The following is a 27,637-nucleotide window of genomic DNA, read 5'->3' on the forward strand; positions in this document are numbered from 1 at the left end:
GTTCTTGAGCTCCTAGTGAACACTTCTACAACAGGGCCTCTTCCTTCAGAATTTAAAACATATTCTTAGTCAATCTATTTTGACCTGTTTAGAAAAAAATTCAGTTTTATTATCTTTAAGGTGCAAAAACAATTAATCTGGTAAACATAGGGCACATCTCAGAGTTTTTGTAATGATAAATAATACAATAAATGTAAATGAAATACAATTTATCTTGAAAAAAAGTGTGGTAAGAATAATCCTGAGTAATAAAGTACTGGTAATACCTGTTGTATTATTCATTGAAATATTTGTGGATAGAAGTTAGCATCCCTCTCAAGTGGTTGAGAAGTTTAAAAGGCCTACAAGACCTGCATCCATTTATTTAAAATGCAGAATTAAGTTGCATTGCACAAAGCTGCCTGACATTAATAGGCTTTGCCCAAGCAATATAACTTGTAATCCCTTTGTAATTTAAAACCTTTCAATGCATTATTGCTCTTGTGCAATGACTTTACAGTAGGGTAATAATACAAGGAGGGACCAGTGGAGAAATTGTAAAGTACAGAACATTAGTGCTTGAAGTATACTTTTAGAAGGATATTATTTCAATGCATACCCATAGCAAGTGGGTCAAAAGAGTGCATAAAACTCTAATATAAGATCCCCGAACCATTTAGAGAAAAGTGTTGTAATGTGCACAGAAGCAGCTAAAAATTGTCATCCTCATAAAGGTGGCTGGGCATGGCTCTTCTCTAGTGAGTAATGTCCTGCGTTTGCATTCCGTTTATCTCTATTAAAAACAGAGAGCTAGGCATAACTACATATGAATGGGCTTACAGTGGCTGTGGGAAGATGTCAATTTATGCACTCGTTTATTTGTATAGTTGCACTCACCGGCACCTCTGCCAGAGGGCTCATTGGCACATCTCATGTTCAGTTAGCACAGGTCCCCTCTGGTTTGAATGTTGTTGCAAATCTCTAGAGATCCTGCTGTGTACCTTTGATCTAGGGTGAAGTGTTTACTACTTAATTGGATGAATAAAAATTCTCTAAGAATACAAAACAACCCACACACATACCTGTATTTACGGTACTGATTAAAGGAAGCAAAATTCAGCCTAATGTTGCCTTATCAAAGGCTAAATTACCATTTGTTGCATTATGTTCATCTCCTTCCCTCTCCCTTTCTGCCTATTTCTTTTTCTGATTTTGTACGTAGTGCCTTAAGAAAACCTTGAAAATCATTGCATAGACATAAAATTGACTGAATACATACTCTTAGAAAATGAACAATACTCAGAGTTGCTAAAAGTTTATAGTAAACAAGATATTTATTGCAAAAATTGCTCTGAAATACCACGTAAGCAATAACGAGTTAAGAGAAGGCTATCTCTTGTTTATGGTACTTGGTGCCTGGACATTGTATTAAGTTGTGAAAATTGTTTGAAAAAGGTCAACCAGTCTATGATAGAGACCATTAACTTTTGATATAGCATAGAAAAGAGAATTTGAAAACAAAAAGTAAAGTTATTAAAAGGGTTCAACATGGTACTCCAACTGAAATCTTAATTTTTTAGGCTTTAAGTTCATTTTGATGTTTTTGAAATCCACTTTTTACTAATTTGTTAAGATATGATGGTGTGCCCAAAGTATTTCTTGCATCTTGTTTTGGAACTTAAAGAAGTAAATTGGAGATTAATAATGCTTTTCAGGCTTTCAAAGTAATCCATTTTCCAAAACAAAGCACACAATATAAATATACATCTTTGCATCTGTTCACTTCACTTGATCACAGCAAAGTATAATTGAGAGAAGTCTCTTCAAAAATGGCCTGTGTTAAAAGGCGACACAATGTCCGCTTCTGTTTCCTCATAAAGCCCACGTGGAACAGTCAACTTGTCGCTGTTCGTTGAGCAGTAGTCACTACCTCCATCTGTCTGGCCTCTGCAAATGTGGGTTAAAAATGGAATGGGTTGCTTGGAAATGAGATGAAAGAAATAGTATCTGAGGGAGAATAGAGGAGAGGAAGTGCCTTTGCCACAGCAAGAAGGGACATGAAAGAATGTCTGGAAGACTAAAAGTAGGTCTGTCAGGGAGAATTGTGAAAAGGATGGAAGATAATTTACACAAAGGAAATGAGGCTATTGATAGGCTTCAAGAAATAGGGAAGCAAATCTCATTCAATTTGCATACCAATCTCCTCAATGGGAAAAATAGCAAGAGGTAGAATTGGGAAAGTCCACTGGGTAGGAGACTTTTCTCTGCCCGAGTGTTTGAACAGGAAGGAATTCATTTATCAGACCAAACTCATGGCCATTGAGTTGATGCCGAGTCACAGTGACCTTGTAGGCCAGGGCAGAACTGCTCATGTGAGTTTCTCAGGCTGCGATTCTGCATAAGAGTAGTATTCTTAAGTAACGTAAGTGTGAGAAAGTTGCTGTGTGCCATGAGGCGCTAATGGTGCACTTGGAGAAACAAGATTATGACTAAAGTATTTGCCTTATTAGTTTCTAATACAGATCCTCTCAATGGCACTAACATATCTTATTTTTGTGATAGCTTGTCATACAAACTGCAGGACTTAGGAATGCTGATCTTGTAATGAAGTTCTCTTTTCGAGGCCCAGAGGTAAATGAGCTACAAAGAAATGATCTTCCAAAGGGTTAGAAGCCAAAATATATGAGACGTGAAAATAAGTCATTGTAAATATTTTGCAGTTATTTGTTTAGTCTTTAATTTATTTCACCTGAAATATTTCTAGATACTTGCCTAGTAGTGTTTCATAGCAAACCCACTGGTCAGTTCTACTCTGTCCTGGAGTTGCCATGCAGTCCCCTGAGTCCAAATCTACCCAGTGGCATCCAGCATCTCCGATAGCAGCGCTGCAGTTACTCAGCTTCAAGCTGGGGGTAAACTGTCCACAGGAGGAATGCCAGCATGGCTGCTCCTCCAGTGATAGAAAGCAAAACTGTCACATGCAGTGAAGAGGAAGACTTTAAAACTGGGTATCATACCTTCTGTGATGCTGAAGCACTTCACTGCTAACCTCACTATGGGTGATTGGCACCCGTCCGATGATGTGAGGGAGAAAGATGTGGTCGGCATTGGTAGATTTCAGTCTTGGAAGTACACGGGGGTCGTTAAACCTTGTCAAATAAGGCCGCTGTGAATCAGAATAGACCCCAGAGTAACTTTATGCATTGATTTACCATAGATGAGCAACAACCAGATGTTCACTCTCTTAGAGAAATAGACAGGATTGACCCTAAGCAAAAGTGGAAGGAAATAAGTCTAAAATAATATAGACAATCGCTTCTCTGCATTTTGGCTAAGATAAAATCTAGTAAAATAATAATAGGCAAATGTTATTTCTAGAGATGCACAAATTCATGATTTTATGGTTTACAAAGCCCGTTCAAAACCATTATTAGCAATATTGTGTGGTGGATGGAATTCATTTTGAACCCAACAACGACAATACCTTTTCTATGTGTTTATTTTAAGGAAAAAAAGTTAGACGGCATATGAAAAAAAGGCCTATGTCCTCACTACCCATAATTGAAAAATGCTATTATTTTATTATGCATTGCCTCCAATTTTAAAATAACAATATCTTCTTTTAAAAAATAGATTAAAAATTAAAACAACAGACAAATATAAATCAAATTTTAAAAATTGTTTGTGACTAATCTCTGGCTTAAGACTGATGCATACGCTAGCCATCTCTATTTCTAACACATAATAAGGTGTCTAAATATATAAAACGTTTCATTTTAAAATGCATTTGTTGTATTTTAAGCTGAATTAAAACTAACATTCAAGCTACATTAATTAAAGTCTAATTGAGTTTTCTTTTTCACTCATATTTAAAATTGAATGAAAATTGATCCAATGGCTTAAGACACCCAGAAGACATTAAAGGGGAGGCTGTGGGTATAAGCTCAGATTTCCCTGATTTGAGCTAGTCTGGGAATTAGTGTTAGGGGACTTTTCAGACTTGGTAAGAACCTATACCATAGGTGGTGTAAGATGAAAATTATGTGCTTTTAGACATGTACTTTGAAGTAAGCATGTCTAAGAAGGCTCTAAGTGCCTTTTTTGCCTGCTGATAGATGAGAAACTTCTTGTGTTTGTCCCAGAGACAGTGTTTTAGAGTCTAGACCTGAGCAGTGTGAGCCTGACTGTACTAGTCAGTGTCAGTCTGAAACTAACTCTGAGGAAGTATGTGGGCTGTATCCTTTTCTAGTCTCTTCAGTTAAACACTTTTATTATTATTATTCCTCCTTCTTAACACTTTTACAATGAGTAACTTAAAAAGGAAAACAGAAGAACAACCTACAAAGGAAAAAGAATGGAACACCATCACGATACTCAAATCCAAGCGGCTCTAGAGGAGCAGTTTGGGAACAGAAAGAAAACTCTGTGGTCTCGGGGCCTGAAAGAAGCTCTGGGGAAAAGCATGGTTAAAAGCACAACTCTTGACCTAAAAGGCTGGGATTCAAACCCACTCACAGCTTCACGGGAGAAAGGAGACAATCCGCTTCCATGGAGATCTCCGCCTTAGACACCGCACAGGGAAGTTCTGCTTTGCCTACAGAGTCACTGTGAGTCGGAATGCTATCCTAGACGTCAGGTGACCCAGGTGCATCAAAGAGGCACTCATATAAGCGGCGTCATGTTAGGCGAGAACAGAGGGTAATTGCCTTTTAGTGTTGTTCGGAGCTGCAGGCAAGTCTGCGCTCTTTCATGATAACTTTCGTCCAGTCGAACCATCCACTGCTGCTCCCTGTGCCACCTTCATGAGTGTTGGATGTTTCCTTACCTCCCAGCACTATATCAGACAACATTATTTTAATACCCACTCGTGTTGCATTGGTGATTATTTTGGAAGTAGATTACCCACACTTTCTGAAAATACTCTGGCCAGCATGGGTGACCTGCTGGTTTTTGAAATACCTGATGGCAGAGGTAATAACAGGACGCATAGTATGACAAGTGAACAGAGCAGTGGTGGCACCTGCGTTAGTGTGGGAATCACTGGTGATCATGAGGAAGTCGTTTCATTGTGATACGATGCCGACATATGTGGATTCTCCAAGAGAATAGATGGAGAAAAGTTAAGCATAAATAATTCTTTAAAGTTGATTTTCTGAAAATGCTTTATTAACTTTTAGAGTTTTCACATCAAACATTTTCAGTGGGTTTTATAGTTCTTTCTTTAAAAAAAATAAAAACCCACATTAGGAATAACATTTTTTTCTGTGGGAGTTTTTAACAAATTGAATTGTTAGTGAAATGTAGCACAAAAATACAAGGTTGCATACAGCTTCAATAGTGATTGGAAAACTTGTATAACAGCTCCATTAATTTTTAGTAAACAACCTTCATTTTGTATGAATATAAGAGGGTTAATAGAATAAAAGTGCTGTTATGTTGGAATTGGGTGGGGAATATAATGAACCCTCTTTTTTTTTCCGCAAGGAACACAATTACATCTTATTTATGGTTATGTGGTTTTCATAAACCTTTGTTGCTTTTGCTATTGTTGATTGGTTTTTACCTTGAGCTTATGGCTTTTAAGTGCCTGTGAAGCAGGTAGTAGATGATAATTTTCCAAAAACCAAGAATAGGTGTTTCAAGGAACAGAGTTTATTAATATACTAGCATTAAGATAGACTAGCAACTGTAGGTATGTAAATCATCTAATAAGTTTTAAAGAATAAAAGAAAGATATTTACTGTGACTTCTGGGGATTGAACTTTGGAATTCTCACGTCTAATATCCATATGCTCTTGTAATATAAACTTGATTAAGCAAATCCACCCTAACCATAATTCATTATCCATATCAAGTTCGGCAAACTGGAGCAAATTGTTGTGGTTAGGCCCCATAGACTCAGTTCAGGCTCTTCGGGTGCCTATGTACAACAGAGCGGAACACAGCTCAGGCTTAGGCCATCTTCATAGTTATTGTTGTTGGAGCCCATTGTTGTATCCATACTGTAATACATACTGTAAAAATATTGCAAGATACAATCCACATTGTAAAAAGACTTTTCTGTTACGTTGCTCCTCTACTTGATCTCCTTCTTCAGGGTCTGCTCTCACGGACAACATTTCCAAAGTATGTTAGAAGAAGTCTTGCCACTCTTCCCTCTAAGTAGGATTTCAATTGTGTTTCCTCCAGGACAACTTAGTTTGTTCTGTTGGTATCCCATGGTGCTTTCAACATTCATCACCCACACCATAATTTGAATGCATCCACTTTTTTTCTGGTCTTCCTTCTTCAATGTCCAACTTTCACATGTATATGAAATCCTCAAAACAAGTTCCTTGTTTCTCAAAACTTTAAAGAGGTCTTTTGCAGCAAATAGACCCAATGCAAGGAGTCATTTGATCTCTTGACCTCTGCTTCGTTGAGCGTAGATTGTGGATAAAAGCAAGATGAAACCCAAGGCAAGGGCGATATGTTCTCAGTGTTTCAAGAGATAACCTCGTGGGCCAGTTGATAGAATTTGGGGCTTCTGAACTTTGAGGTATAATCCATATTGAAGGCTGAAATCTTTGATCTTCATCAGCAAGTGCTTTATTTTCAGCCAAAAAAAATTAAGTGGATAAAAATTTGAGACTTTTATAATAAATCGAATGTCCATCTCAGGTTGCAACTCTTCCTGAAATTGAAATTTCTGACTGTGGATTCATAGTGAATACACACACACACACACACACACACACACAGTCACACACAAACTTGAGAATTGTTTCCTAAGGGTGGAACTATTTATAATATTTAATCTACAATATTGTTCTTCATGTTACTTTTCCTTTTTTATTTGATACATAGATTTTCAATTCCCAAAGGTTATATACATTATAATTCTTAAAAAGTTTTAAACATGAAGAAATTAACAATGCATTAATTTTTGCCTTTATCAATAGTAGGTGCTCCAGAATTTGACATAATAAAAGCTTGAATGAGCATCTTGAAGAGGATGGACTATTCTGGGTATCATAGTCATATTCAAATTCTTCTAATTTTGCTTACAACTGAACATTTAGGGGTGGAGGAGTGGGGAAACAAGCTTTAATGATTAAAGATCACCGTTAGCATCATATTGTTTATAAAACACCCATCCTTTTCCATTAAGACTACTTCTCCTAATCATAGGTTCTATTCTCAGATGTCATGTGATACCTGCTGTCCCTATCCCCAAGTCAACCCCCATGTGCTTCTTGGTTGAAGTCCTTTCAAAGTCCTTGAAACAGTTAGGTGAAGCCAGCACCACCAATGTCTTCGGTTCTTTGCCCGTGCTGCCTGTCTACATTGAATGCCCTCTTACAAAGATTCTTGCGTCAGACCGTCTTTCAAGACCGTATTGAACACAGGCATCAGGCCATTCATGCTTGTCTATCTTTATGGCATTGGGCGCATACATTTTGCATGACCGTTTTACATATGTTTACCTCTTTCCATCTCTGGATTTACTGATACAGTAAAGATCGTTCTTCATATCAAATGCCTTGTTTGGTGACCTCGTTACACCTTGAAAGACAGCACCCACTCAGTAAATATCTGATGATGAGAGAAAAATTCTATATTCAACTCTCTGATGAAGTTTCTACCTCTCTGTTCAGGTTACATGAAATATGTAAAAGTATAAAATAGTATACAAGTACTGGTTATTTTCCCTGGATCAGAAACATTATAGTATATTCCTAAAAATGTAGTAAGCATAAATATAACTGAGCATATTATTGGTGAAATGTGGAATAGCAAGATTAAATACACAGGAGGAAGAGATCAGATTGGAAGAGGATTGAAGCTAAAATGTTATATTTTAAGGGTCAAGAAAAGGAGTTTTGACCTTGACCCAAGGAATCTAAACTCGTCACAAAGTACAATTACCTGATATTGTAAAAAGACATAAGCCTGATATCCATTACTGATGTTTTTAAATTCTCCTCAGGTGATCCCACTATTCCATCAGGGTGAACGCAACTGCTGGGCTGCAGGACTTTAGGAAGTCTTCCTAGGGAGAAACTGCATAATACACGAGATGTGTGAAAAAGATTAGTCAGCTTGAATAGATAAGGGGAAAGAGTAGGGACAAAAATCGAATGATTAAAATGTCTAGGAACATCTCAGGTGAAAATAAGTTTTAAGGTCCAAAATTTTAGAAAGGAAAGGAATCTATTATGATTAGACAGCGATGACAGGTTTTCATAATTAACAACAAGCACTTCAAATATAGGCACATTCAAAAAATTAATATTGGTAGAGCAGCATTTTACAGATTATACATAAATAGCATTTAACCACAAAGCAGACACGAAAATGGCAATGATATGGGTTTTTTGATTGTTTGTTTGTTTGTTTGTTTGCTTAGTTATCCAGAGAGCTCCAAGAGGAGTATGTGTGAACCAGTGTTGGAATGCTAATGTTTGTAGAGAGGGCAAGAGGGAGTTAATTTTGTCTTTCATGCTACAAAAGATTTCGATACATGAGTAAGGACTTGGGTTATGCCCTCTTAGTTAACTACCCTGTTATTTTTCTTAATCAACAAACAAACATTTGAGATAATTAATTAAGTTCTTCAGCATTGCATGCATGTGTTGACATACACTTCAATGTATAAAAGGCGCTCTTAAGACTAAAATATAGTAAACTCCACATACAAAACTTTAAAACTAGTTTGCTTTTTAAAAATGTTCCTGAAAGTAATATCCAGTCCATATTTCTTGGTTAAGGCTAAAATAAATTTTATTAGTGAATGGGAAACATGTCATATTAGTTGGAAAAAAATACTGCCTTTCCTCTCACTGTCCTAAGAATCTGAGCATATGATAAAATTTTGCAGAAGACTAGAGGGCATGTCAATAACGGATCCTTGCCATAATTTAATATATTAAGTTCCACCACTCATATCTGATTCCAGGTAAAAATTGTTTAGGTAAACTGCTTCCAAAGATACTTTACACTCAGTAAGTAAACATGAACTATTATATTTTAAATTCATTATAATTGATAATAACCTAGTATTATAAAATAGTATAATTTATAATTAATGTTATAAAATATAATAATAAATTATAAAACAAATATTAACCATATTTTAGTCTAGTCAACCTTGAGTTTTTCCACTTTTTCCCTATTTTTTCACCCCCACCTTTATTCTGATTTTTACAAAAGCAATACCTCCAGTCGGTAAGGCAATGGGGGATGGTTCCAGAAAGCTGCGTGACAGATTAATGCTAGATAACAAGCTTTTCAATCCTTCAGTTTAATTCTTAGTAGCAAATGGGGAATAGTAAAAATTTTTTATGTCTGCGATTGATATTTGTACAACATGTCTCAATCACTTGCATAGTACCTTAGATTAGCCCCATATAAGTGTTATCTACTAAAATCATAAGCTTAATAAGTAATGAGGCTGGTGGAGAAAAACAATAAACATCCTATACCTAAGAGATTTAGTGGTATAGTGGTTACACATTCGGTTGGTAACCACAAGGTCAGCAGTTCGAAACCACCAGCTGCTCCCAGCAAGAGAGCCATGGCTTTCTACTTCTGTAAAGAGTTAGTCTGGGAAACCCACAGGGGCAGTTCTGCTCTACCCTGTCCCAGAGGGTCACTGTGAATTGACGTCGACTCGATGGCAATGAGTGAGATTTTATGTCGTTTAGTTTATTTTGACAATTTGTCTTAGGGGCATTGAAAAATATGTTTTTGGTAAAGACTCAATATTAATGCATGTGTTTGAGAATGTAGACCCTTCTTAAATCAACCGGTATCAGTTAGGCCCATAGCAAACAGCTATGTCTCTCAGGAGACACCCTAACTATGGAGTAGTTTGTCACAATTATTTGGTAATCTCTTTCAGTGTAACTCACACAGCAAAAGTGACAATATTCCTGTCACTCCTCAGAAATGTCTCAGCTCTGCGGGTCTCCACATTCAGGATAATGAAGAAAACCATTACGAGGTATGCCAAATCCCTATAGAGCACGTGCTAGAATGAGCGATTTTCCTTGTCTCTCCCCGATGGTTTTAAATACTGTGTGTTTATTTGTATAATTATTTTCTTTGTAGATCTTTATAGTTGAATTATTATACAGGTATTGTGTTGACCAATTTTAAGTAAACAATTATAGGACAAAATGCCAATGGTCATCTTCTTCATTCGAACAATGTCCAACTATTAAGCGTAACATTATCATCATTGAATGCAAAAAGATACAGTTTACCTATTTTTAGAGAAAATGATGAGCAGCTTCCTTTGCAGTTTAGTATTGATAATTGGGGAGCCCTGGTGGCATAGTGGGTACATGTTGTGCTGCTAATCACAAGGTCAGAAGTTCAAAGCCACCAGCTTGTTCCATGGGAGAAAGATGGGGCTTTCTACTCCTGTAAAGAGTTACAGTCTTTAAACCCCATAAGGCCAGTTCTATCCTGTCCTAAAGGGTTGCTATGAGTTGGAATTGACTCAATGGCAGTGTTTTTTGTTTTTAATTATTATTATTCATAATGGAATTTTTGTTGTTTGATATAAGAGATAAATATATTTGTCCAAAGTTGAATTGCTTCGTTCCCTACTTTGCTTACTGTAAATGTGTTACTATGAAGTTTTTGTTAGCCTGTTCTTTTTAAAAATAAGGATATTTTAAAATAGCTTTTCTTCAATGTGATCCTTAACTTCCTTCTCTTTGAACTTAAAGTAAAATCAATTTTCTTTTTACGTTAAAGAGTTCATCTATTGTAAAATGTAGCCTATCTACATTTTGAAGATTATTTTTATTATTAATTCTAATGCTATCTCAATACTGTTTCATCTATTTTCCAAAGTCATAATTTATAGATTACATGTAGAAACAGATATAGATAGGTTATATAAGTCTGCATAGTGTATGTGCCCTTCTACCCCCTTCACACACACATATTTCTTCATTTTCTCACTGAACTTATGTTTGCATTTTCTCACTGAACTTACGTTTGATCTCATTCATTTTCAGTAATAGAAAACAGTTTGATTATTATTGATTAATTGATTTTTGGAAGGGTTTCTCAACTGTGGGCACTTGTACTTTCCAACCTAAAGAACACACCATTTACAAACACCCCAGTAGTAGCTTAGGCTGGGTAAGTTACTTTAATTAATGGACATTTGATGGAGAAAGCAACTTCTTTCCTGAGTGGTCATTTGTTTAGCTGAAAAAAGGAACGGTGATACTTTAAACAGGTTTATTTCCTAATTTATCTTCCACCTCAATTATGCTATTTCTTTGTGTGTCTAACTTTTCAGAAATGTCTTTTCAATCTTCAACAAAGTTAGTTCTCCTATTTTGCTTTTATTTTTTGTCTTTATCCCTTCCACTTTGTCAAAAATCTAACACACTTGAAATCTGCGGACATAGCCATACTCTTATTGAACCGTGAGTTTTCATCAGCACTATGTGTGTTAGACAGGGTTCTCTAGAGAGATAAAACCAGATTGCTGATAATTTTATATATTTATTTATAAAGGTAGTTAGATATATAACACAAGAAGTGAACTGTTAAATTATATACAGATAGATATATAATACAAGAAATGAACAGTTAAATTATAAAGCAATACAAATGGCTCAGTGGAACTCACTCCCATGAGAGAGCTGTGAGACACTAACAGTCCTTCAAGTCTTGAGGGCTCCCAGGTCCTCTTCTGTAGAGAGAGCTAGGCTATATCAGCACAGCAACAAATAACAAGGCAGGTCAACAACTGTCAGCCAGTTCACCAACTGTCAGTCCCCAGCTCCAGAGATGTAAATTTCAATTGTGTGGTCTTAAAGGTACCTCAACTTACAGCGACACAGTCCACAGGCTAGGCGTCCCACAGGTAGTGTAGCCTGTAAATTGAGGCACAGAACAAGGAAGGCAGCCGCACACTTGTCCGATGATCAAAGAGCGAGAGACAAGAAAGGCGAGGCTCATCAAGCCATTTATCTCTCCTTCTTTCAATTAATCCTACTAGTGTTTATCAGCCAGGCTGGCACAATAAACTAACTATCTCACTATGTCATCCTTAATGGATGCAACAATAACACAATCATTCTCAAAAATATCGTCATAAGTATTCATGTATCTTAAAAGTGCTAACCCAGATGATGTGAAAGTACTTAAAATATAAGTTTCAATTTCTAAGGATTTTATTCTTATAACATTTTCATATCTATATTCTCCAGATAAAAGAATCCAAACTTATAGAACAACTCTGGTATTATGGTGCCTAACGAGTACATTGGAGAAATTGTTTCTAGCAATCTCTCTTTTTTTTTTTTGGTGGGGGGTTTTGTGAGCTATAATTTAAATATTTTTGATGAACATATTACTGCCCCTCCTTTTTTTAATCCCAGAGAACAGGAACGTGGTGTGCCTAGGGTTGTGTTTGACTGAAGTTCTAAGGGATTCTGACTTATGAACAATGCTAATCTTTTGAGTCCAGGACAGTGGAGATGAAGCTAATGTGTTATTTGTATAATAAACACAAGAAAGTAGAAGGAACTATATTTTAGGAACCGTCTACACCACAGATTCTCAATTTATCAAAGAAAGGTCCATTCTAGCCTTTCTTGGGCTAGATGGTTAATAATAATCATAATCCTGCCAACTAGCACCTTTGCAGCATGTGCTCTCTGGAAGTCACTGTTTTAGGCATTTTATGTGTCCATTCTCCTGGCATGTAAATTTTGCCCTTAATCCATTTTTTAAATGTTTGATTGTAATGATTCTACTTAAGTCTACATTTTTTACGTGCATAAAGACAAGTTCTGGTGTTTCTTATAAAAATAGAAGAAAGAAACAGAGTTTGATAAAGAGTTTTGAGAAACGGGGTTTCTGTAAGACTTGTTGAGCACCTGCAGACCAACACCAAAGGAGATGGTTTTAGCATTCATTGTCTTGGTAGTGCCCTGTGGCCTCAAAGTCAAGCCTGACTCCTGGAGACCTGTGTATGGTGGGGCAGAACTGGGCTTCCTTGATTTTTACTGACGGCTTCTTCAAAGGTACACAGGCCTTTCTCATGAGAGGCTGCTAAGTGGACTCACTTATTTTTGTTAGTAGCCTCTCTAGTTAACCTTTTGCAAAGATTCCATTCCTGTAAAGTGTATTAATTTAGTGCAAATCATTCTGAAGAATTTAAAAAATGATAGCTGATTATAAGGTACAAATTTGGGGTATTTTTCTCTTAGTATGCTGGGTTTCTTCTTTTAATATTTAATGTTTCAAATTTGGCCAGTATATGTTTACCTATTCATTCCCCCCAAGGGTTTACTATTTACTGTTTCATCACCTTCAAAAAGCAAAAAGAGATAATGAAATGTGTAAAACTATACTTTTGGATAGGTAGGAAGTTTTATTCTGTGTCACTTACTGTCAATTAACCCTGAGGCAGTTGAAAAATTTGTATTATGGCATTAGATAATTACATACAAACAAGATTGATATGACTGGCAAGCTTTTAAGCATTCTCAGTTTATCATTTTCAACTTAGATATTACAATTGATGCTTATTTATATGGAAAAGTTAATATCAACCATTGCACATTTTTGTGCCACACTACTAAGTACTTCATATAAGTAGCATATTTTATCTAACTTAACATACTACCAAATGTATCTTTTATAGATACAATTTAATGTACTGGATAAGTGATTTCTTTTTATGCCTGATTATCATCAGCACTCTACTTTCTGAGGTGTTAAAAATGGGGATTTAAAAAATACTGTATTTGATCATTGTATGATTCCTCATTTAATCTTGGCAGCAACCCTATTAGGTACATACTGTTGTCATCCCTATATCACAGAGAGGTTAAGTCATTTGTTTAAAGTCACAGACACAAGAATTAGTGGAATTGAATATAACAACAGCCACAGCCTGTCAGATGAACTCTACGATATTGTTTTATGTGTGCCCAGCGAGCGCATTGGCTGGTCAACTGGCAGGGACGATGGAGATTACATATTCATACTAGGAAGCCTAAGCTGGCACCAGGCATTGTGCAGTCGCTATTGGTTGGTCACAGTGCTTACTCATTCAGATCTGGGAATGATCTAATGACTCTATCATGCAACTGCATATTCAATTTCCAAGCAAGTGTCAAAACAGTGCATGTTTGAAATGCTTTCTTAAATTAGGTTTCAAATAGGGTGTGGGCTCTCAGCTAACTGTCATGTTTAAGCTTTTCTCTCTGTAGTTGGAAAACCAGCCCACCCTAACAATGAAAAGAAGCAGAGGAATTAAAAAGAGCGCAGTGTTTTCATACTGTAAATGTACACGAGTCTGACCTTCACCGGGATTGTTGATCTAGAAATTGTATTGTAATTTCCCTTCTATTATATCCCTTTCCTTTTACTCATGAAACAGCACAGAGTAGAAGCAGATAGAGCTTTCAGTGCCTGTATTTTGTAATCTGTAGGGAAATGCCTCATAGTTATTGGAATTCACACAAGACTGCATCCCAGGATGAGCGGCTGCTGCCTGTTACTGTTTTTGATGCTTGAGGTAAAGTATTTTTACAAAGTAGTCTAGTGTTGAGTGTATGAATTTTTGAAATAAGGCTTCTCCCTTCTAGGAAGGAAATCCAAAAATCAATGTCAGATGGAAATCATAAGTCTAAGCGGTATGGAGATTGGTGGAAGGGTTGTAAGAATAAGTGTGACTTTTAGCTGCCCAATTCTGGAAATGTGGCAGTTATCGAAAGTATGAAATTCATGGAAGCAGATGGCTGATTAAGATATCCCAGAATAGGTCACTGCTATAAAACTCAAGGCCCAAACTGGGAAACCTATTTTGATAAGGGATTTTTTTTTTCACCATTTAAGTAAATTTATGACACAGGTTTTGCTGGATAAAGAAATTCATAAAAATTAAATTATCATTGGTTCCATGTAGTTGCTGATATTGTTATGTGATAGCTAGAAAACTAAGTTAAAGGAAGAGTGAGAGGAGCATATTGGAAGAGTAGAGCAGTAAAGAATTCAAAATGATGGCTGTTTTCAGTACCTCACTTCCGTAGATGATCTAGAATAATAGTCTTTTGGGTCAAGTAGAAATTGGCTGGTGGCTTACAATGGCTGATGTTCTCAGCAGTCCACAGGTAACCACTATGCCATCAGGGGTCCTAGTCTACCTGTGGACCTCCATTAAAAAGGAAGTTAGGAGTGCCCCTGGAATGTAGTTGACCCAAGTGGCAGCGTAAGGGATCCAACCTGAACTCATTACATGCAAAGCAATTTAGACTATCCCGCCACCGTTAACAACCTCAAGTGATGGAAAAGTGACATTGTAACAATAAATTCTACATTTCATAAGAAAGAGGGCACCCTGGTGGCACTGTGGGCTTGACTTTGTGGTGCTAACTACTGCAGGTTTGGTCAGTCAAGCCCAGCAGCCCCTTTAGGAGGCTCTCTGCTCCCTGAAAGATTTAGTCTCGGGTTTGTGTGAGTTTTGGGGGGTGTAAGTATCTCTTTCTGGTTCCATGACAGAAATTTCTTCCCTGGCTTAATCAAAATAAAAAATCAATAATCTAAAAAAAAAGATTTACAGTCTCAGAAACTCCAAGAGTTATGAGGAGGGATCCCAGGTGCCCTGCAAACCTTAGTTAGCAAAACATAAGCTCCAGGAATTGATGGAATACCGACTGAAATGTTACTGGAAGGACTCCCTCATCTATGCCAAGATATTGGAAGACAGCTGCTTGGCCAAGTGACTGGAAGAGGTCCATGGTGGTGTCTGTTCTGAAGAAAAATGACCCAACTGAGTGCAGCACATATTGAACAATCTATTCAACGTCATAGTGCAAATAAACATTGTGGAATATAATTCAACAAGAGTTGCAGGAGGACGGTGACAGGAAGCCCTTCCATTATGGACTGACACAATTGCGAGGGTGACTGCACACAATTGTGAGGGTGACCCCGGGTTTGCCAGGGTGTCTGTTGTGAATAGAGTTGCTATGAGATGCTTTGGGGACTCACTGGCACTGAACAACAATATGAGTTGGAAACAATTCCTTGGCAGTGGGATTTTTGGACTGATAAAGGGGAAAAAATTACAGGCAAAATGGTCCTTTTGCTTTTCTTGCTTAGCCTCTTCTGTTATTTTTCTCTCTGTTATCTCTCTCTCTTCTGTCCAAGTACGATCATTTAACAAAACTCATGCTCTAACTCTTCATTAACAGGACTCTGTGATCAATATTATGTGACATACTTGTATGTGCCTGTTTTGGGCGTGTTCTATAGTCTTATTACCCAGTTAATTTAGCTCTTGATAAATGAGTTTCTAAGTTTTTAAGTAGGTATTACACATATAATTTTTCAAATGAAAATAATAGGTAAATAATTTAGCCAAAATTGTCTATAGAGTTCTTTCTTTTTTCCCCCTTCTTCTATTTAATACTATTTGGGAGTGCAAATGATATTTATATAAATTGGTTTTCACTAACAACCTGAAATTAATTCCAAACCAGTTTAGTTTTATCTTCTTTATTTCTAACTAGAATGTTTTCTAAATCTTAAACGGTGGTAAAATAAAGTCACACACACACACGGGCACGCACACACTGTACCTGGGTACACATGTAGAGTTAGAGAAGCTTTCTTCCAGGTGGATGATCATAGAAAGTGTGCCTGATGGTGACTCACAGAGACTATTACTCAAATGAACTGCTAGGGTGAAGACCAAGTGGTTAAGAAGGAGTATCCAAGGATTGAAGGAGCCCCGCTAGCTCTGTGTTTAAGCACTTATTGCTAAGCCAAGGTAGTTTGAACCCACCAGCCATGATGTGGGAGAACGTTGGTTGTGACAGTCTTCTTCAACATGGACTGCAGCCTCGCAAGGCCAATGGAGGCAGCCCAGTCTTGCCTCTGAGGTCAGTATGGGACTTGACGGCAATGCGCTTGAAACGTAAGACGGAGAAAAGTTTTGTCTGATTATTTCTCGTCTCAATTCAGAACCCTTTGCCTGGTTCCAAAAAAGATAGCCAATACTTTTGGAAATGCACCATTACAGGCTTTTAAACTCCACATTCATACTTGATTTGATATCACTTACATCTTTTAAATTTTCATGGAAAATGTCTATATTTTATGTGTATTCACTGTGTTACAGTTATTGGGTTCCACTTAGCTGGCTGTACCTCACAATGAACAGAGAGAAAACTTATTCCACCGTGCATCATCTTCGTGATTATGATAATGTGGCAGCCGCTGTGTATTTTGAGTGACTGCCACCTGAGGAGATTGATCTTGTCACACTTGCTCAGATAATATCTTAGTACATTCCATAGCATTTACATTGACTAGGTTTTCAAAGTAGGTCATTCAGCCATTGCCTCCCTGCTGGTCTTATTCTGGAAGCTCTGCTAAAACATGTGCAAAACGGGAAACCTTTGTGATATTGGAAATATTGGCTGTCTAGCTTTCAGCACCATGGCAACTTACAAGCCAACCAAATATCGCTGACAGGTAGGGGGTGCTCAACAGAGTGGGCCCAAAAACTTCTACCCACTTCATTGGACACTCAGGTGTGCATAGTTACAGAGACAAGATGTGAATTTTAAAATAAGTTATGGTGTATAGCAGTGTGACTATATGGAACACATATATGTATGTGCAAACATATATATGAAGGTTGTGAAAAATGTGTGTCTTGTTGCATCTCTAGATATTCATCTCCAAATGTATACATGATAATTAATCATTTCTTATTTCTAAAGAGTGTGCATTTGTTTTGTTTTCCATGAGCTAAATGAATATACTGAAACCATTTAGGTGATTTCTAAAAATCGCTCCATTTGAAAATTCTTACACACGTTTTCAGTTGGCGTCCCTTTATCACAGTAACAAATATCAGTCGGCTAGCAAAATGTCCACCAGGTCAATATATTTTTCAATTACTTAACACTTTGTAAATGAGGGCCATCATCTTCTTTTACTTTTTATTAAACTTGTTCTGCCAATTCTTTCCTCGCCACAGAACAAGTGGGCTTGTTTTATTCGCAGGAAGAGTCGCACTTGACAGTTTTACTGATGGTGTCAGCCATGGTCGCCGGCTTGACGGACAGCCCCAAACCTTGCTGTGGCCCAGTTCCTGCTAATTAGTTGTTTGAATCCACTCTGTGTGCCACTGGCATAGGCTTATCAGCCAAAGACATCTTTGCCATTCAGAATGACAGCTGGGATGCAGCTGTTCGCAGAGAGAATGGCGTGTACAGAGACGTGGGGGAGAACCTTTCAAATGAGTGACAGTGGTAGCACCTTTCACTGAAGGGTTCCGACGCTCTAACCAAACAGCCAAAGTGTAGAATGCAACGAGGTGTAAATCAATATCTATGTGATCAGGGAAGAGACCGCCCATGAAATGACAATAATCCCAGCCTGTGAGGCGAAAGGTCAAATAAAGCTGCCTCACTAGTACTTTTTAAATCAACCAAAATGGCATGTTCTCGTGATTAAAGCCGAGCAGGCGTTTGCATGTGGAATGAACACGGCGTGTCGTCTTTGCCGAAGGCTCTGCACATGCCCATGGCTCTTGGCGGAGGCACGGCTGCGAGGAAGCTTGCTCGTGAACTCCTGCATTGGGCATGCCCAGGAGATTTGGGATGCTAAAAGAAGGGGACAGAAATGAAAACGTTGATACCTAGGAAGTGACGTTTTCTTTAGGAACGTGTGCTTAGGTTGAAGGTAATAATGAATATAATTCTTTTCCTGCGATGATGACGAAACATGAGGAGACCCCTTTTGAGATGACAATTTCAATGATCTGGCTATCTAGTGGAAAATTAAAACCTCTCTGGCTCGGAGCAAGGAGCCCTGGTGTCGCAGTGGTTAAGCACATGCCTGCTAAACAACCGTTCAAGCACAGGAAGCGACTCTGTGGGAGAAGGACAGGGTGAGGGGCTCCCATGGAGGTTTCAAACCCGAGCTCTGTGCCAGCGGGTCCATACTGATTCCCGGCGACCCCGGAGGACACAGTGGAGCTGCCCCTGAGAGTTTCCAAACGTCCTCTTTACAGGAAGAGAAAGCCCGGTCTTCCTCCCGAGGATCAGCTGGTGGTCTCAAATGGTGGACCTCATGGATGGCAGCCCACCTTATAAACACAGCCTCCACAGCCTCTGGGGCGATTCGCCTCTGTCCCGTGTCATTGTTTCCAGGGGGAGTGGAGAAGAAGACAGCCAGAAATAACAACAGCATTGCTCAAAGTGTACAGGGATAGTAAAACTAAATAACTATTTGCTCACATAGGCATTTCATATGATAAGCTTTCTTTTCCAATTTAAAAATATTCAAAAAGAATATGAACTTTTATAGGAGATGTCTAATATTTTATTAAAATGTAATAGCATCTAAGAGTTGGAATTGATTCAGTGGCAACTGGTATTGGTCATACAAGGTTTATACATAATGGACTGATATAAGCTATAGAAATCCTGATATTACAAGTTATTTTAATCTCAAGTACTGTAGGGGCAGTGGATGATTTAATGTGGCTCTTCTAGTCAGAATTCCTATAACTCTCACCAGATAACCATTTCTAACATGAGTCTGGGTAGGAAGGTAGGTTTGGTAGTTACATAACCTGGTATCAATTTGGGACTTGAGAAGATTAAGAGTGAAGGTGTGCAGTCGAGTCTGTCAATCAGATCATAGTCAATGAGGCCTCTGTGTGAGCATGGCGTTCTCCTGATAATTCTGGGAACTCCTAGATTTCTTCCTTGGAGGCAGGAGAGAGTCTCACTTCTTGCGAGACATCCCTAAGGAGAAGTCACATGAACCTACCCTGATGAAGCCCTGGGAACAGGAGGAGCCACATGAAGACCCCTGCCAGCACTGAGATGCTTATCCCAAATTGATAACAGGTTATGCTACTTGTTCCAGAAGACTTCCAACCCATTGGCCTGTGATCTCCCTGCATTCAGTGACATTGCATATGTTTTGTGATTCTGAAGAGGATTTTACAGATTGGTATCAGACATATGCATTAATATCAGACCCATGGACTTGATCTGGACTGGGCTGACATGTTTTCTCAATTTTTAACTGCCCTTGTATATAAACGTCTTTCCTATAAACATATGAGTTTTTATGGATTTATTTCTCTAGTCTACCCAGACTAACATATTATGGTACCAGGAGTGGGGTACTAGAGAAACAAATCATAAATATGGACAGTGGGTGTTCGTTTTACCTCTTCCTCATTTTGTTTTTTCTTTGGCTAGCCAGAAGTCAGATATATCCATGCAGTTTTTTCTGGAAAGAATATGGAAAGTTAAAGTTTTGATTATTTTGTTTGGTTGCAGTCTTTGGTTATTTTTGTGTGAAATGGCAAACATGAATGTGATTAATCTATATTTTGAGCTTAGGGATAGAAATTGTCATTTGAATTTCTCAAAAACCATGTACTTAGAGAAAATGGCTGACAGAAAGCCTAGATCTAGGTTGATGCTGTCAGAGGCCTAATCTCATGTTTTTGTATCAATACAATAGTTTAGATAAGGATTTAGATAAGCTAAATAAGGATTGAACTTGACTAGTTTAAGAATTGAGTTTAGTATATGATTCTACTTTGTTTATACTGATTTCTTCTGTTTATTGACATAATGATTTATAGAAATGATTATGGGAAGTATGAAAATAACGAGCTGGTGAGCTCACTTGTCTTCAACCATTACAATTGGATTCTTCAATATGTTTAGGAAATGCCTTTAAAGAAGGCTCTGAAAAGATAAGCCCCACCCAGTGCTTTAGAGTACTCAGGACATTTGCATTTAAAAAACTTGCTTGGGAACTGTTTTAAAGATTAAAGGAAAAAAGGAACTCTTTGGATATTTGAAGTTTTGAACTCCAATGGTTTTTGTCAGAAACTGGAACCATGAAGAAAACTCCTCTCTGGGACTGAATGTTAAAGGGAGCCTGTGACAGCCAGAAATGCTTGCTAGGTAACTACCTAGATCCACTTGTTGAGTGGAAGTGGGAGAAATGCAGAGAGACAGGTTGAGCCAGGCCACTGAAAACCATGGGCCTGCTTTACAGGAACTAGAAGAGAAGACAAGAGCGGTTTGGCTGGTCTGAAGTTCATGACCTCTAGGCCAAGGGGGACCAGAGTTGTTGAGAATTTGTGATGAGGCCATGGTCTAAGGCACTGGTTCTCAGCCTTCCTAATGCCACGAACCTTTAATACAATCCCTCATGTTGTGATGACCCATCACCATAAAATTATTTCCATTACTACTTCGTAACTGTAATTTTGCTACTGTTATGAATCGGGTGACCCCTGTGAAAGGGTAATTCGACCCCCAAAGGAGTTGTAACCCACAGGTTGAGAACTGCTGGTCTAAGGGAAGGCGGCCATTGGATACCCTGGTGAGGCTAAGTAAGGCAGCCCACATTGAGTTGACCAGAACCTGACCAGATGAAGAGAAGTTTTTTGAGTCTGTGAACTGGCACATATTGCTTCAGACTTTATGCTTGGTCAGTCCTGATTTGACTTTGCTTATGGATGTGGATTTTACAAGGTTCCAACTGGAATGAAGATTTGTCATGTTGAAGAATATGATTGTCTCCTCAGAGAACTGGATTTTAGTAAGAGAGCAGTATAGAAATTGGATACCCAAAATGGGGCAGATAAAGGCATGTGGTTGGCTTACACACTTTTATAGGTGGGATAATATAATCATAGAATTCTAGAAGCTGTAGTTGTTACTTAACTGCAATTGTTAGACATAGGATATATTTTTGTTTTGTCACATAGAATATTATGTTTAAATGAGGATGGCACATATTGAATTAGATGCATTTTAGTTTTATCCTGTTAGGTACAGATATGATTTTACTATTGATTGTTTGAAAATTATATCTGGCTAAAGAGTTAGGTGAAACTGTCAAATTGACAAGGGCTGGTCTGTGAGAGTTACATAATCTGGTGTCAATTTGGAACTTGGGAGAATTAAGAGTGAAGAGGTGGCATTGAGTCTGTCAATCGGGTCATAGCCAATGAAGCCTCTGTGTAGGGATGGCCTTCTCCTGAGAATTCTGGGAACTTCTGGATTTCCTCCTGTGAGGCAGGAGAGATTCTCTCTGCTCACTTCCTGCAAGACATCCCTGAGGAGAAGCCCCATGGACCTACCCTGATGCAGCCCTGGGAACTGGAGGAGCCACATGGAGAGCCCTGCCAGCACTGAGATGCTTACAATGCCACTGGTTCCAGAAGACTTCCAACCCACTGGCCTGTGATCTTCCTGCATTCAGTGTCATTGCATGTGTTTCACCAGTCTGAAGAGGACTTTACAGATTGATATCAGATATATGGGCTAATATTGGACTTACGGACTTGATCTGGACTGGGTTGGGATGTTTTGTCAATATTCAACTGCTTTTGTGTATCAGCCTCTCTCTTATAAACACATGAGTTTCTATGGATTTGTTTCTCTAGTCTACCTGGACTAACACAGTAAGACAAGACACTGATAGAGTTTACCTGTAATTGTTAAGCTACATTCCAACATGCTGGTTATAAAATGAGCTCTGTGAGAAGCAGGAAAGACAATTTAATTATCAGCAAGAGCCAGTAGAAGAATGCATCTTCTGGGCCCCAAGATTTCTACATAATGAACCTACTTGATCTAGAAGACACTTGTGATGTGTGAGAGGAGCCAGAGGGCAACCGCAGCAGAACCAGGAGCCAGAACATGGGGCAGAGTAATGGACTTCCCAGCCCACAGAGCAAGTGATGCTGAGAGCTTTGGGGCAAGAGACTGACTGGCCACTTAACTAGGAGAGCAGGGTTTCCTGACCCATGAAGTTTGCTGACCACTGAGTGTGTTGGGGTGGAGGTTTACTTACTGTAGAGTGGTAGGCCCTTTGGAAATGAACTAGCAGCCTTGAAAGAGCTTTGTAACATGCCCTGGCTAAGCAACAAACCATATCCTCTACATTTCTCAGCTGTGAATTCCCACAATGTATCATGAATATTGTCTGTAAGTTCTGTGTGGCCATTGTAATAAATCATAAACCTGGATGTAAAAGTATAGAATGTTGTGTGTGATGGAACAAGTACATTTAGGATGTTTGCTCTGGAGTTTTTTTTATATTCGTAAATATAAAGATTCTTATTTTGTTTGAAGGGCGACTGATGGTGCACCCGGTACGTTTTCTACTACTTACCAAACGTCGGCTCTTTGACTCCACCGGCGGCTTCTGAGAGCAAGACGTGCTGTATCTGTCAACATCTTAGAAACATTATAGGGTAGTTCTAATCTGTCCTGTCTCTCACTGCTGTGAGTTGCTTCTGACTCCTAGTGACCCGATAGGACAGGGTGGAATTGCCCCTGTGGGTTTCTGAGACTGTAACTTTATGGGAATGGAAAGCATTGTCTTTCTCCCATGTTACTGCTGGTGGTTTTGAACTGCTGACTTTGTGATGAGAAACCCAACACATATCCCAATGTGGCACCAGGGCTCCCCAATTTGTCCTCTAGGGTCATTATGCTTAAATCCCAGCACAAGCAAGGCTCCCCCACAGAGCACAAGCTTTCCAAGGTGTTGCATGTGGCTATATGTCATAATATGCCCATTGCCACTGAGTCTAGTCCTACTTACAGTGACTGTTCTCCAGGGTCGCTATAAATGGAATATACGGAATTTGTCCCTTTCTAGAAATTCACACACACAAAAAATTGTGTCAGAATATATTGAGGGGCTTGAAAATATTCAGGGAAAGATTCCATTATGCTTTCATTTAATTTTTCCACAAACTTGAACCCTTCTCGTATGTAGATATGTGGCATATATAAAATACAGATTAAATATGAAATTTAAAAACTTAAAATAAGAAGTTGTCCTGAAATATCACTTCTGTTATTAATTTTAGAATTGAAAAAAAACCTTACAAGATTATCTATGTCCACAGCAAGCAATACATGAGAAGCAGAGCTGGTTCAGAACCTGAAATATTTTATATATATATACACATATAAATAATTCTAGACATTTTATTATGGATGCAGGAAAACTGAAGGAAGAGTTTAAATGTTGATTAATAAGACATATATATATATATATATAAATGACTGTCTTGCAATTTGAGTATACATTGGGAAAAAAAACAGAATTTAATATATAGAATATAATAAAAATAGGTTAGAACAAAGTAGAATAAGCAGAGAATAAGAGAAAGAAACAGAATATGGTTGAAGATATTACTATATGACATACAGCAAAGTTAAGTACAATTTCAGTTAAATTTTCTTTCAGGCATCTGTGATGAGTGTGCATGCAAAACAGAAGAGTGGTTTCAGGTCCAGGTCAGAAACCAGAAAGGCACAACGAAAAAAAATAGCTCACACACTCAGAGCACTTACAGTGTATTTATCAAGGACTCTTCAAAAAACACTTCAGTTCTATTAACTGTATTAACAATTCCAGGGGGGTGAAATCTCCAATGGCTCCTATTTTAAACTTGAACATGAATCCAAATCGACTTGATGGCAGTGCGTTTGGTTGGAGTTTTTTAACTTGATTAAAGGAAGGCATAGAAGAGTAAGTGACCCACTGTCATGCAGCAAAGGGGGGATCATGGCAGGATTCAACCCCAGCAAGTGTAGATCAATACCCTTTGCTCTTCACCTTGACTCCAATGCTATTGACAGAGATGCAGCAGAGCTAAGATCTGCTTAGCAGGCACACATTCCCTCCCCCACCAGCCATAAAGCACAGCACGACTTCACTCATCAGAAAAAGTCCTGGTGACACAGTGGGTTCAACTTTGGGCTTCTGACTGCCAGGGTGGTAGTTTAAACCCACCAGGTGCCCCAGGGCAGGAAGACGTAGCTGTTGCTTCCATAAAGATTTGCATTCTCCACAACCGTTAGCGGACAGTTCCACGCTGATAAGTTTGCCACATGAGTTGGAATCAGCTGGATGGTTGTGGCTTAGTTTGCTGCTTGGTGACTTGTCAGTAACCTCTCCAGTTAACTCAAATCCCCATCTTTGGTTGAAGTTTAGTGATGTACGTTCCGTGGATCCTTTCTCCATAAAATGCTACTATTAAAGAAAAAAAAAAAGAAAGGTAGCTGGGCTGAATGAGCTTAAGAAGGTGTGCCCTCAGTCCGCTTCTTCATGAGTCACAATTTGATTGTTATATTGTTAGGCGTGTAGTTGTTAGGGGCCATCAAGTCAGTTCTGAGCCAGCGTGCAACACCGTGAAACTGCCTGTTCCTGTGTCAGCCTCACAGCTGTTGCTGTGCTTGAGCCCATTGTGGCAGCCACCGTGTCAATCCACCTTCTAAACAGTCTTCCCTCTCACCCCACGACTTTACCAAGCATGGTGAGCTTCTCCAGGGACGAACCTTTCCTGGCAAAAGATCCAATGCAGGTGAGACAAATCTCCTCAGTCTTGCCCCGAAGGAGGATTCTGGCTGTACGTCTTCCAATACAGATGTGTGTGGTCTTTGAGAAGTCCGTTGTGCTTTCAGTATCTTTTGTCGGCACCATAATCCAAATGCACCCACCGTGCTTTGGTTTTCTTCATTCACCGTCCAACCTTTGCATACACATGGGGCGATTGAAAATACCATGGCTCCTGGCATTATGCTTAGGGATCTTAGAAAAAAAGTCTGACTGCTTTTACCATCGTTACCAATACTTAAGTGTTTATCTTTTGTTAAGCAGATCTTAATGTTTTTATTTTTTCTTAAAATAATATCAAAATGAAATATTTTTTCAAGTTTCTAATAAAATATTAACATCAAAACAAAATAGCATGTTAAAAATTTTAAAACATGGCTGTACAATGAAAGACAAGAAGAATTAAATTTCGGATGGCAGGCAGCTTCAGGTTCTGTGTCAAACTTGCCTGTGCAAAAGTTTGCATGTTTTGTAGAAATTTGACATTAGAATATGCAATAGCTGAGATTGGTTAAAAGAAGACTATCTGAAGCCAGTGCTGCTATGTTTATGAAATATAAATAGCTTTTTATTGGCTACTAATTTTAAAATTACTCAATTAGATCTACAGAATCATGTGGGACTAGCGGGGAAACTGATGCATTACGTTATTCTTCTTTAGTACATTTAATCTTTACACGTGGCTCCTCGTGGGCTTGTAGCTGAATGTTGTAATAAAAATGACGTTTTCCAAAACAATCAACCTTTTATATTTTCTTAAATAAAAATTCTATCAAGCAATTGATGATCTTTAGCTGCAGGGAGTGGGGACTAATACCGCTCTCCTAAGCGAGTGCCACTCAGTGCCAAATGAAGCCTAACAGGAAGACATAAAAACATAACACATGGACGGTTTATAATGAGTTCTAAAATAATAAAATGCATCCCTTTTAAGCACACTAAGTGCAAAGAAGTTGCCCTAGTGGTAGCATGTTAAAGTGCTCAACGACTCAGCAAACCTACCAGCAGTGCTCCAGGAGAGACAGATGGTAGTCTCCTTCAGTAGTCTGCTTCCGTCGTGCTTCCTGGGCTTGACAATTCCATGGAGCAGATGTGCTCTGTCTGTCCTACAGAGTGGTTGTAAGTCAGAATAGGCTCATGGGCAATAGATTTGTTGGTTGGTTTGGTTGGTAAATACACATCGGAGACAACATAAACTTTTTTAAAAACTCTACTTTGAGGACGGAGTTTATATTTTTCATGTCAATGTCATACTCATTCTACTCTCTAATATACTGTCTCTATTGTATTCTACCACTTGTCTATCAGTTTGTAATACTGTGGTGGCTTTTGTGTTGTTGTGATGCTGGACGCTATGTTATCAGTATTTCAAATACCAGCAATGATCAACCAAGGTGAACAGGTGTCCCCTGACCTTCCCAATAGAGAGCAGACTGAAAAGAAGGAGTGGGTTATCTGTCTGAGGATCCTCCAGTTAGCTATAGCGAGGGGACATGTCAGACATAGTGCTGGAAGTTGAGTCCCACAGATTGGAAAGCAATCAAAATATGGCCACCGAAGAACTACCTTCTCAAAATACAGTTGCCCATAATGATGTGGATGGAATAAAGCTTTGGACACATTCATCTGCAGATAATGTATGACTCACAGCAAGAAGAAAGTTGTAAATATCTGTTAGTAATCAGAATATGACATCACTAGGCAGTGCTTCCCTCTGTTGTACACAGGGCCACTATGAATCTCAACTGTCTTGACAACACTTAACAACAACAATGACATCTGTATTATTATTTTCATATGTTTAACAAGGAAGCTGAGCTTCTTTAAAGTGACCTTTCAGAACCTCAAAAGAGAACTAGCCATGATGGATAAATTCTCTTTGTTCTTTGGGCCAAATCTTGAATTTGTGGTTGTAGGAACATGAATTAATGTTCCAAAAGTGACCACCACAGCTAAGCAGGCACTCCTTGGGTGTCCTTGGGCCCCTCTGGATGTTTCCCTGCCCCCACTGATCACCAGGGCACTAGAGCACAGCTAGTGGCTTTGCAAAGACTTCCTGTTTCCACCCCATATTTGAGTTTGGGAAACTCTGGTAGCTGAGTGGATTATGCATTGGACGGCTCACCACTAGGTCAGTAGTTTGAAGCCACCAGCATCATGGTAGGAGAAAGATGAGGCGTTCTACACCCATAAAGAGTTACGGTCTTGGAATCGA

General features: G+C 38.5%; 1 protein-coding gene across 7 annotated transcripts in view; it reads left to right on the forward strand.

Annotated features, from left to right (window-relative positions):
* PCDH9 (protocadherin 9) overlaps positions 1 to 27,637 on the forward strand; it is a 1,095,802-nt gene that overhangs the window by 393,249 nt on the left and 674,916 nt on the right. For 4 of the 7 annotated variants that reach the window (XM_045287202.1, XM_045287204.1, XM_004707905.3 and 1 more), the window contains exon 3: positions 9,863 to 9,964. The exons of the other annotated variants lie outside the window; for them this stretch is intronic. In XM_045287202.1, the coding sequence (XP_045143137.1) occupies positions 9,863 to 9,964 (102 nt within the window). The remainder of the gene's footprint in view (positions 1 to 9,862; positions 9,965 to 27,637) is intronic. 7 annotated transcript variants of the gene reach the window in all.

The sequence above is a fragment of the Echinops telfairi genome, unplaced genomic scaffold (assembly GCF_000313985.2).
Source record: "Echinops telfairi isolate 266 unplaced genomic scaffold, ASM31398v2 ScPeMD7_11;HRSCAF=52, whole genome shotgun sequence".
In the NCBI taxonomy this organism is placed as follows: domain Eukaryota; kingdom Metazoa; phylum Chordata; class Mammalia; order Afrosoricida; family Tenrecidae; genus Echinops; species Echinops telfairi.